Genomic DNA, 11,847 nt, shown 5'->3' on the forward strand with positions numbered 1-11,847 from the left:
AATCATGACACCATATTTTGAAAATGAATATCCAAATTAAACACTTGCCACACCATTTTTTTTCAAACTATGGAATTTTGGCATGCTTGGGTTTCCATACCAAAGCCATCTGTGAACATAGGATTCCAAATTACGTTAATATTTTTTCACAAATATCTGGAAGGATACTCTCTCGTTCGTTCGCTATAACCAAGTTCTGTTGTTCGAGTTGTTGGATCTTGCTTTCAAAATTATCATGTTCATCTTTCAGACGCTTCACCGACTCTTCCTTCTCTTCGCTTACTCTAGGAGGAAAAAAGAGAAGGGATGAATTTCATTTGGATCAAAAACACAGAGTAAGGCAAGGCAGCTACGTACCTGGCTAGTTCTTCAATAAGATTTGCAATGCGTCGTTTATCTTCAGGACAGAGGTCTTTGAGACTGATTTGGCTTGGGCGTTCGAGTATTAACTAAGAAAACTCAATTCAGTTTCATATCTGTTTTAATACAACAACGAGTACGTTTATATGCAGGCAACAATCCGATCGGAAACGGACAATTGGCGATATTCCAATTATGTAAAGCCATGTAATCATACACAGAAGTTTGATTAACCCAGAAGAACCAGCGGGTCATAATTTTCCAAAGAAAATGGTTCTTGGGTTCTCAGGGTAGTCCGAAAGAGAGTATTGTAATTACAATGGACAGGTTAGTCCTTTCATTTTCCGATTATTTGTGCATGTATGGACATTCAAGTAATTCAATTACTTGAGTGCACGTGCAGATTACCTCATTGGGGATATCTGTATGCAGCAAAGCAGTCTTTCGGACTTGTATTACAGAGACAGATGATACACGCAAACTCCGGCTTAGTTGCTAAAAAAGCCAAGTGTATTGGTAGATTACTTCATAAAATTTCAGCTTTATTTGATGTCCCCAGGGTGAAAACGCTAAATTCCATACATAGTGCATGCAACCATTGTATCAATTCATATATAGCAGGGGTGGCGAACACGTGGCTCTAGAGCCACGTGCGTCTCTTGGCCAATAAGAATGCGGCTCTTTACCTCATCATATTTTCTATATACTGTGGCTTTTTGCCTTGTTTCATGTTTAGTTTTTGTTTGTGTGTGTGTGTATTGAGGGTGGACACTCTTTTTGAAATCAACACACGAACAATACTTGTTGTATTGTAAGGAGAGGAGTGTGTTATGTGAAAAAATGATTTTAATTGTGTGCGTTTGTGTGTGTCTGTCTGTCATGGCAGGTCAGTGCGTGGTATGGCTCTTTGACTCTCACAGTAAAAATTTCGGCTCTTTGTGTCAAACTTGTTCGCCACCCCTGATATATAGTATCCATCCGAATATAGTGTAAGTCTCTGCTTTTGGCGAGCCACATGAGTAAAACTTGTAAACTCACAATGGAACTCACTATCCGAGCTCAAAGTAAACAAAACATGGTACTTCATTGAAAATAGTTAGTGAAATGAAAAAAAAATCATATTTTAACTATTGTAAAACGTTGAATACGGAAACTAATGTATTATTCAGACTATAGGTCGCAGTTTTTTATATAGTTTGGCCAGAGCTGCGACCTATATTCCAGTGAGACTTATATGTGAAATTATTAACACAATATTATATCATTGAATTTTAATTTTTATTACCGGTGATGCACACTTCTGGGCCAAAAATCGAAAACGGCAAAAATCACCCTTGCTTGGTCATTAAATGTGAAAAATCGTGTTTTTGTCGGACCTGATTGATCAAATCAAGTTAATCTGTTGGGTTCAGGCTGGTTCGGGCTTTTATACCCTCGGGCAGGATTTTTTTAGGACCGATTTTACCTCTAACTGGCGCTCTTAATGTGAAACCAAAATTCTGTAATGGACACAAAAATCAGCTGAACTAATTAATAAGGATGCAGAAAGGGAGCTCACTTTGAGCATGAAATGGACAAGCACAGAACGTGATTACATTTGGTGAAATATGTATAAAAAAATTTAAAAAAAAATAAATTAAATTAAATTGTACTACGAGGAAATGATGTCTAGTTTCGTGATAACGTCGCGACCGGTTCGTTCTTATAATCAGAATACAGGCATACACCAAGTATATGGGGTTATCAACTTGTCTCCAGGCATGTACAATTCATTTTTATAGTTAAAAAAAAATCCGACTTCCGACCCCAGTCAGACTATTCCCTGCATGTAAAACATACTCAAAGATAATGAAATCCTACTTGTGACACAGGTGCTATTGCACCAAGAGTTGGCAAAACGTTCTCAGCAGTGACAGAAGCGCTGTCAAAGCCAGACACATTTTCCTCTATGTGAGAACTATATCGATCATCTTGTACGCGGCTCTGTTTTTTGCAACCTCTCCTTAATGGTGTGTCAATCTTGCGGTCTGAGGTACGTCTGGCTTGCATCCTGATGCCTTTTTTACTCAAGGTACTTATGTGACCTGGTTTGCTAGAGACCATTTCGTCTTCACCTGAGATTGGAAAAACAAAAAGAACTCAAGAGTTTGACAATGTTGTCTGAAAATGTGTCAGATCATTTTTGCTCAACAAAAACAAATAACATACACATCATCTATCACGATGGAAACGAAGACAGTGGGATTACTTTTTAAAAACTTTTGACGTATACAGTAGGACCTCGCTACTTCGCGGTTCCACGTACGCGGGTTCAGAGCTTCGTGGGTCTAAAAAATAACAATAAAGAATAAAATAATTTTTTTAAAATGTATATATATATACTGGACTGTCTCAGAAAATTAGAATATTGTGATAAAGTTCTTTATTTTCTGTAATGCAATTAAAAAAAACAAAAATGTCATACATTCTGGATTCATTACACATCAACTGAACTATTTCAAGCCTTTTATTATTTTAATATTGCTGAATTTGGCTTACAGCTTAAGAAAACTCAAAAATCCTATCTCAAAATATTAGAATATCATGAAAAAGTATACAAGTAGGCTATTCAACTAATCACCTGAATCATCTAATTAACTCGAAACACCTTGCGAGGGTTTCCTGAGCCTTAAAAACACTCAGCTTGGTTCAGTAAACTAAATCACTGCTGATCTGACTGCTGTCCAGAGGACCATCATTGATACCCTCCTGATGGAGGGTAAGACACAAAAAGAAATTTCTCAAAGAGCAGGCTGTTCACAGAGTGCAGTTTCAAAGCATATCCACAAAAAGTCTGTTGGAAGGGAAAAATGTGGCCGGAAACGCTGCACAACCAAGAGAGATGACCGCAGCCTTAACAAAATTGTGAAGAAGAGCCGCTTCCAGAATTTGGGGGAGCTTCAAAGACAGTGGGCTGAAGCTGGAGTCCAGGTATCAAAAGCCACAGTTCACAGACGTGTCCGAGAAATGGGCTACAATAGCCGTATTCCCATGGTCAAGCCACTTCTGAACTCAAGACAACGGAAGAAGCGTCTGACTTGGGCTATGGAGAAGAAGCACTGGACAGTTGCAGAGTGGTCCAAAGTCCTCTTTTCAGACGAAAGCAAGTTTTGCATTTCATTTGGAAGTCAAGGCGCCAGAGTCTGGAGAAAGGCTGGAGAAGAGCAAAATCCAAGTTGCTTGAAATCCAGTGTGAAGTTCCCACAGTCAGCAATGGTTTGGGGAGCCATGTCAGCTGCTGGTGTTGGTCCACTGTGTTTCATCAAGTCCAGAGTAAATGCAACTGTGTACCAAGAGATTTTAGAGCACTACATGCTTCCATCTGCTGAAAAGCTCTATGGAGATGAGGATTTCATTTTCCAGCATGATCTGGCACCTGCCCACAGTGCCAAAACCACCAGTAACTGGTGCACTGACCATGGCATCACTGTCCTTGATTGGCCTGCTAATTCCCCTGACCTGAACCCCATCGAGAATTTGTGGGGTATAGTTAAGAAGAAGATGAAAGACACCAGACCTACAAATGCAAATGAGCTGAAGGCCGCTATCGAAGCATCCTGGGCATCAATAACACCTCAGCAATGCCACAGGCTGATTGCCTCCATGCCACGCCGGATTGATGCAGTAATCCGTGCAAAAGGATTCCCAACCAAGTACTGAGTGCATCAATGGACATTTTCAAATGTTTGATTTAGTTTTGCTGTTATAAAATTATTTTTTTACTTGGTCTGAGGAAGTATTCTAATATTTTGAGATAGGATTTTTGAGTTTTTTTCAGCTGTAAGCCAAAATCAGCAATATTCAAATAATAAAAGGATTGAAATAGTTCAGTTGATTGTAATGAATCCAGAATGTATGACATTTGTTTTTTTAATTGCATTACAGAAAATAAAGAACTTTATCACAATATTCTAATTTTCTGAGACAGTCCAGTATATATATATATATATATATATATATATATATATATATATATATACATATATATTTTTTTAGCATTTTTAAGGGGCGTTGCTACTTCGCGGATTTTCACTTTTTGCGGGTGGTTTTGGTCCCCATTAACCGAGGGATTATTGTAGTTTTAGTAAACTAAAGCGGTTCTTCTGAACCCAATAAAAAAATAGAATAGCATAGAATTAGAATAGAATTTCCCTCTATTGTCATTCTTTGTAACAATGCACACAGAACGAAAAGTCAATACAACTGACCGTAGCGAGCAGATACAGCCACAGCCAAACAGGGCGCAGCCATTTTAGTCATTAGGTGATCAAACCCCCCAATTCCAACCCTTAATGCCGAGCGCCAAGCAGGGAGGCAATGAGTACCAATGTTGTATGACTCGGCCGAGGCTTGAACCAGCGACCTCCCAGTCTCAGAGCGGGCGCCCTACCATCTAGGCTACCGAGCTGGTTGATCTACGTGATTAGAGCAGTAATCGGATATAATTGTCACGTGACTATCAGGGTTTCTTTTTATATATCTCCGTTATAAATAAAAGCATGAAAATCCAAAACATTATCCCAAACACAATAAATGTTGTGAAAAAAGCAATCCCTCGCTATAACGCGATTCAACTTTCACAGTTTTGTTGTTTCACGGATTTTCATCATGCGCTATTTTCTGTATTTTTATGGGGCAGTCCTTAGAAAAAATGTTTACAGGTACAGTATACCTAAATGTATTTGTTAAATGAATACTTGGGCCAGTAAAAAGGGTTGTTTTTTTAATTGCAATGTAAAATACAGTATTTCATTGCAAAGCAATACATACTTTTCAACCTACACATTTTTTTTAACATTTCAAATTGTGTACGCTGTACATCAATTTCCTACACGGGGATTTCATTATAACAATCTCATCTTGCCTATTTTGCCTCTAATACGGATCGTCTCAGTCACTGGTAACAGAAGACAACGTCATCGTAGATTGCTAATATTGTTGCTGTATTTTACATGGTCTGTCTTACTGTGAGTGAATTAGGTTGGTGAGTATGTGAATAGGTGAGCAGGTTGTGTTTTTAAAGGGTTATTATCGCTTAATAAGGGGGACTGCAATCTTAAATAAGGGAAGCAACTGAATTTAACATCACAGATTTCACCTATCACGGATTCTTTTTGAACGTAACGCCCGCGATAAACGAGGGGTTCACTGTATTGAACACGTGACTGGTTTATATTTTGTTTCTCTTAAGCAAGGCTACGATAAAAAAAATGTGGATTCAGTTTCTTGATACCAAAAATTGTCACTTTTTGAGATTAATCTCAAAAACAGTCGCGTTTTGTATTTTATCTTCAAAACTGTATAAACTATGCTAACATTTCAAAGGCGAAGTAAAGATTTATTTAAGTGTTTCAGGGTTATACAATTAATGTTAATTAGTCCTCGCTCCTCTCAGTCCCAGATAAAAGTCTAGTCAAACTTAATAAGCATCCATAAACCTAATATGATAGAAATACATTTGTAAAAGGTCTTACTAGTGTCTTTCCAAAGTATTTCAGACTTCCCATTCCTTTTTGTCACTGCCGCCATGTTGAAACAACCGCCGTAGTGACGCTGAGGAAACCGAACCCCTCAAGAACTTACAGTCCCGCCCTTTACTTAAATATGGTGATATGATAGGTTAATCATAGAGCAGGCGTTTCCTATTGGGCCATACGCTTTGTTTATTTGATCAAAGTCAGAAGCGTGCAAGCAGAGTTTTGATGGTGACGTTACAGTACCGTGTTTATAATAATTAAATTTATTTACAAAATAAAAAATGAGACACTTTTTAGACTAATTAAAGGATGTTTATATGAAAGTCAAATGAAACCGGAAGATGGCACTAGTGTAACATCATGATTCTGCAGCGAAGAAGAAGCGTTGCTTAAGAGGTAGTGATAAACTCAAGCATGTTCTTGTAATGATCCACAAAATATAAAATAGAAAAATAAAGCAAAGATGGAATGTGCAAATGAGATGTTTAAATGTGTGCCCGAACGGCTGACACTTGGCATCACTCGAATCCTCGGTAAGTGTTTTGATTCATGCAGCTATGACGTACTGTATTTCAAACCGTAGTTTTAAATTTCTGATTCGAATCGAATTCATTTTGTAGAGAATATGCCCGGTATTGTCGATGTGAGACTGGCAGAAAGGGAGCCTGCAGATAAAAGGAGTCTGCTGTCGTGGGAACAGGTGAAACAAACGTGCAACGAAGAGACCGGACTCAAATGTCGATAACATTAATTAATCTTTTTTTTTCTTTACCTAGAAAAACAATTGCATTTTACCTGAAGACCTGCGAGATTTGTATCTGACTGCTGATGGATTTACGCTCACTTGGAACGTCAAACTAGAAAGCAAGTGAACTTTTTTATATTTTATTTTTTTATTACAGTGGTGATGCTCAGTTTTTCTAAACCATCCAATTAACTTGGATGTTCCGTAAATATTACATTTTTAAATGAATGTTTATATCTGAGTTTATCTGGTTGTATTCGCCTGCATTGAGAAATAAATATAAATACATGACTACCTAATAATGTAGCATAAACATCTCATTAATTAGTTTTAGATGGATCATTTAGATTATAATGTGTGCACACATATTTTAAATTTCGAACAACTTCAAAGTTTTGTATGCAGGACAGAGACTGTCGTGTTGAAAAAAAGTAGAATTTTTGACAATTGTTTACGTTTTTGACTTTATAGAATGTCAACCTTTACATTTGTGGTCTTTTTAATAGAATTTATTTTATGTCGGGTGTGGGGTTCTTGAATAAAATAAACCCATTTTGGAAGTTGTTATGTACAACATAATTACATTTACATAGTTAACATTTCTCAAAGGCAAAAATAGATACATTTTAAAAAATGGTGATGCACCTATTTTACATAAGGCAGTGTAATGATGACTGTACAGTACTTCACATTTCTGAATTTGTTATAGCCCCAATGTGTAATATTAGACCACTAGATGGCACTATGTTGTCTGGTGCGAGCGAGTGCCAGTGCCTTAGTCCAAAGCCGGACAAACATGGCAGGAACCTTAGTGGGGATTGCACTATGTAAAAGATATACACATTTCTCGACCTAGATTTTTTTTTTTTTTTTAAATTTAACATTGGTATGATAGTTTATGTATTTTTGCCTGGTATTCACATCACTTGTTTCCTTTTTTACTTAATGAAAGTTTTTTTTGTACTAGTAGTTATTAAAGATTACACACTATCCCTTTAATTAAGCCAAATAACGTTTTATGTTTTCTATATTGGCATCAAAGGTTGGCAAACACTGCAGGCAGTAATCCGATTGGAAACAGACTATTGCCAGTAGTAAAAATATGTGAAACCAGTGAAACATGCACAATAATCCTATCAAGGTGCGACTGCAAGTATTCTGATGGTTGGGTTAGTTCAGACGTCGGCAAAACAACATTTTGAATGAGCTGTAATGGGCCAAAAACAAATTACTGGAGCCGCAAAAAAATTATTTTGATAAAAAACTATTTTTAAATTTAAAATAAATAAATATTATTTATACATAAAAGTTGGTCATTCCATAGTCAATACTTATTTTAAAGAAAACCATCTCACCAAAATATACATCTTTATTTCCCTTCTCCTATTTTTTTTTAAAACGTGCTGTAAAAAAATGTGTTCATACGTTCTTATAAAATTACAGTACTTGTACAGTCAGTGCTTTGTGTATTATCAACAGTTTCTCGATGTCATACCTGTCAACCTCCATCAATTGCTGCCCTTAATTGAAATTTTAAATCAGAATTGTCTTTTTTGTCATTGATATCAACTTTATGAAACATTGTATGCAACTAGATTTGACATGGCAGTCCAGGGTAAAATATGTAGTATAGTGACTTTAAAGATAAAAAAGAAAAGACTATAGAGTAAATAGGCAAAAAAATAATTATTATTACATAGTGCTTAGACAAACTGGCCTAAGTTATAATAATGCAATGAAGAATAGTGCATTCTAACACTAGTGCAATTAAAATAAGTGAAATAACATTTAGCAGCAGAATATATATATATATATATATATATATATATATATATATATATATATATATCAAGGTGTAGACTGACTATGTAGAATAGCGCAACAATATTTGCAATCTGCAACAACATCGTTGTCTGCTGCCAGTGACCAAATCGATCCATATTAAATTCGATTCGATCTGCAACCTCAGTGGAACTGTTTAGATCTAGGCTTAAAACACACTTCTATTCTATAGCATATGAATAATCTATATTTTATGTTGACAATATATGTGTATTATTTGTTATTGCAACATCCATTGCAGCCTGGTCATCTTGGAAGGGGGATTACCTCATGTGCGGTCCCTTCTCAAGGTTTCTTCATTTTCCTCATGTTAAGGTTTTTGAGTTTTTCCTTGCCCTAGATCAGGGGATGGTGTAATAATTAGTCTGTGGTTGGCAATAATCTGTGGCCTGTGTAGCCCTTTGAGACTCTTTGTGATTAGGGGCTATACAAATAAACATGACTTGACTTGACTATCGATCCCAAAACAATAGTATTGAGCCGAGTACTAGCTCTAGATCGCTAATATAATATTCTAAAATATTTGGATTTATCCGCCCACCGTTCTAATCACAGTCGGACGATTGCCTACAACTATATGTATTAGGTGTGAAAAACAAATTGAACCAACATTTATTTTCTCTCTTTTTTTGTTGGCTCTGATTCAGCTGACTGCGTTCCTTTAGGATGCATGACAATAAACAGCTTGGGACAGTTGAAGCTGCTTCTCCGACCGACTCCAGCTTTTTCGCTTCCAAATGCACCGTCGCTGGATGACCTAGACTGGGAAGAGCCCGCTGACGAATATGGTGAAGCACAATTACCCTACCTTTCAGTAAATCAATACACGATATGATTAAATCGACAAATTTATCATTGCGGTCCAGCAGGCTCCGTGGGTGCTTCCGCTCCTCCACATTTCGATTCCCGAAGCCGCGTTTTTGAGCTGGATTCATGCGGTGGGAATGGCAAGGTGTGCTTGGCATACAAAAACGCCACCCCAGGTGCTCTTGGCTCTCTTTCAGTTACAAAGAATAGATTTGACTCTGTAGTTCAATTATTATCTTGTTCCAGGTGTGGTAGCCCAAAAGAGTGAAATCTGGTTCTTAGATCGCTCACTCAGCTGGCATTTCTTGACTGCAAGCTTCTCGTCTTACTACCGGATGATGATCGCTCACTTGGGCTTGCCGGAGTGGCAGTATACCTTTACACCGTATGGCCCCAGTCCACAAGCGAAGGTAGCCAAGAATTTTTTTTTAAATACAAAAATTTAAATTGAAACATATTTTGAATTAGTGTCAGTTACAAGTGCAATCATTGGGGTTATTGCACTTTAAATGGCATTTCTTCTGTAAATTGTGCAATTAAAAGAGGTATAAGCACACACCGCTAATGCGGCTAGCAAGACATGACTTGATGCGGCCGATGGCATCAGAATTTAGCAGCCCCAGTCCGCAAGCAAAGGTAGGCAAGAAAGTAATTTTTAAATACAGGAATTCAAACGAAAACAGATTTTAAACTTGTATTACCATTTAAACGTGTTATTATTGGCGTTATTGCACTTTAAAAGCCATCTGTTCTGTTAATTCCACAACTAGATTAAGTAGAAGCAAACAGCGCTAGTGTGGCTAGCTGGACTTGATGCGTCCGATAGCAGCCCCAGTAGCCACAGTCCACATGCCAAATGTAGCCAAAAAAGTTGTTGTTTTTTTAAATACAGAAATTCAAAATAAAACATTTAGGCATCAAGATGTATCTGTTAAAAGTTTGATCATTTGTGTTGTAACACCATCATTTTTTTTCTTTCTAGTGAACGATTATAAGTGTCATAAGAACACGCCGCCATAGATAATGCGACTAGCCTAACCGATGCAGCTGCTAAGATCAGCACTTAGCAGCCTCAGTTCACAAGCTTGTGTAGCCAAGAAAGTTCATTTTTATAAACAGAAATTCAAATTCAAACATATATGGATTGAATGGTATCAGTTATTGGAGATTTTCCCCCAAAAAACTTGTGGAAAAAAATCTGTAGACCCACAACTGATAAAAAAAATATTTTGAAATATAAATATAAGGCCTGGGCAGCACGGCGGCGCAGTGGTTAGCGCTTGTGCGGCACAGTTCATGTCATGGGAACCTGTCGTGGGTTCAAATCCAGCTCCAGACTTCCTGTGCGGAGTTTGTATGTTCTCCCCGTGCCTGCGTGGGTTTCCTCCGGGCACTCCGGTTTCCTCCCACGTTCCAAAAACATGCATTTCAGGTGAATTGGCCGTTCCAAAATTGTCCCTAGGTGTGAATGAGCGAATGAGTTGTCTGTCCCTGTGTGCCCTGCGATTGGCTGGCAACCAGTTCAGGGTGTCCCCTGCCCACTGCCCGGAGATGGCTGGGTTGGGCTCCAGCCCCCCCCCGCGACCCTAATGAGGATAAGCGGTACGGCTAATGAGATGAGATGAGAGTATATGGCCCCGTTTTTTATGTTTAAATTGTCAATAAAGGCTATAATATACTTTAAATTGAAAATGTAAAGCTGCTCTCATAATTGTCCTAAATATAATTTATTTTTTGTGATGCTATGGCTTATGAAGTAGTAGCAACTAACTTAATTGTAATTTTAAGTATCAATAAATAATTTAACTTGATTTTTTTCTTTTTTACTTGACTTTTCATTCCAAGAGGAAAAAAGATTGAAAAGAAATACCTTAAAATTATTCGCCAGTAGAACACGTTTTTTTTCCTGTATTAATTGGAATATGTTTTTTTATTTTAAATTGGACACACCCACAAATAAAAGATAAATTGAGGTACACTTTTATTTTTTATTCACTATTTCAAATTCTAGTAACGCTCAGTCGTCCAAGTCATGAGCACACTGAATCAGCTCTTATATAACTCAAGAAAATTAAATTTTGCTCATCATTTCAGCAGTGGGCATCACTGTACAAGCCGCTGACCTTTGGAAATGAGCTCAGCCCGACTAAATCTGGTGCCGACTCCCACATCAACAAGTTGGATCCCACAAAGGCTTTTAAAACCAAAACAAAAGTGACCACGCCTAAAAAGAAGACATCTGCACCGAGTAGCCTCACTAGCAACCCCAAAAGTCCTGGTGGTGGTGGAAAACCCGGAGCAGCAAAGCGATAAACACTCACTTTTATCGTCATTCGGCTAAAACTGGGTGAGACTCCGTCCCACGGCAATACTGGATTTGTATTTTGTTTGCGTCCTCTCTATAGCAAACCTTGACAATATTGTTTTAAATATAACAATTATGAATGTATTTATTTGAATGAAGTAGGAAATAGGAATAAAAAACGTCAAGTAAAACTGGGTGAGACTCTTTCCCACGGCAGCACTAGATTTATTTATTATGTGCATGCTCTCTACTACAAAACTTGAGAATATTGT

At 37.4% G+C, this 11,847-nt stretch overlaps 2 protein-coding genes across 6 annotated transcripts in view; one reads left to right on the forward strand and one right to left on the reverse strand.

Moving 5' to 3' along the window:
- kiaa1328 (KIAA1328 ortholog) overlaps nucleotides 1-5,979 on the reverse strand; it is a 43,986-nt gene extending 38,007 nt beyond the window's left edge. Inside the window, exons 1-4 of the mRNA XM_088337968.1 lie at nucleotides 5,874-5,979; nucleotides 2,221-2,474; nucleotides 358-449; nucleotides 169-284 (exon numbers count right to left, since the gene is read on the reverse strand). Of these exons, the coding sequence (XP_088194094.1) occupies nucleotides 169-284; nucleotides 358-449; nucleotides 2,221-2,474; nucleotides 5,874-5,928 (517 nt within the window). The 5' untranslated portion in view covers nucleotides 5,929-5,979. The remainder of the gene's footprint in view (nucleotides 1-168; nucleotides 285-357; nucleotides 450-2,220; nucleotides 2,475-5,873) is intronic.
- Nucleotides 5,980-6,098: 119 nt separating this feature from the next.
- tpgs2 (tubulin polyglutamylase complex subunit 2) lies at nucleotides 6,099-11,766 on the forward strand. 5 transcript variants are annotated; one of them, XM_088337973.1, is made up of 7 exons: nucleotides 6,099-6,409; nucleotides 6,497-6,576; nucleotides 6,653-6,740; nucleotides 9,111-9,251; nucleotides 9,330-9,446; nucleotides 9,517-9,680; nucleotides 11,368-11,766. In XM_088337973.1, exons 1-7 carry the CDS (start codon nucleotides 6,340-6,342, stop codon nucleotides 11,581-11,583), a joined length of 876 nt encoding a protein of 291 aa, XP_088194099.1. In that variant the 5' UTR covers nucleotides 6,099-6,339; the 3' UTR covers nucleotides 11,584-11,766. The 5 variants fall into 5 exon arrangements, with proteins under 5 accessions (XP_088194099.1, XP_088194100.1, XP_088194101.1 ...); XM_088337974.1 differs by having other exon boundaries at nucleotides 6,102-6,409; nucleotides 9,129-9,251; nucleotides 11,365-11,766; XM_088337975.1 differs by having other exon boundaries at nucleotides 6,105-6,409; nucleotides 9,129-9,251; nucleotides 9,333-9,446; nucleotides 11,365-11,766.
- The last annotated feature ends 81 nt before the right edge of the window (nucleotides 11,767-11,847 follow it).

Source organism: Urocampus carinirostris, chromosome 6 (assembly GCF_059441175.1).
Source record: "Urocampus carinirostris isolate Australia breed hairy pipefish chromosome 6, RoL_Ucar_1.0, whole genome shotgun sequence".
In the NCBI taxonomy this organism is placed as follows: Eukaryota; Metazoa; Chordata; class Actinopteri; order Syngnathiformes; family Syngnathidae; genus Urocampus; species Urocampus carinirostris.

Excerpts from the sequence above, each read along its gene's own strand:
- tpgs2 (XM_088337971.1), top strand. The coding sequence starts at position 6,340 with ATGGAATGTGCAAATGAGATGTTTAAATGTGTGCCCGAACGGCTGACA. Across the intron at positions 6,410-6,496 it reads TGGCATCACTCGAATCCTCG|AGAATATGCCCGGTATTGTC; the intron begins GTAAGTGTTTTG and ends TTCATTTTGTAG. Across the intron at positions 6,741-9,110 it reads TTGGAACGTCAAACTAGAAA|CTGACTGCGTTCCTTTAGGA; the intron begins GCAAGTGAACTT and ends GCTCTGATTCAG.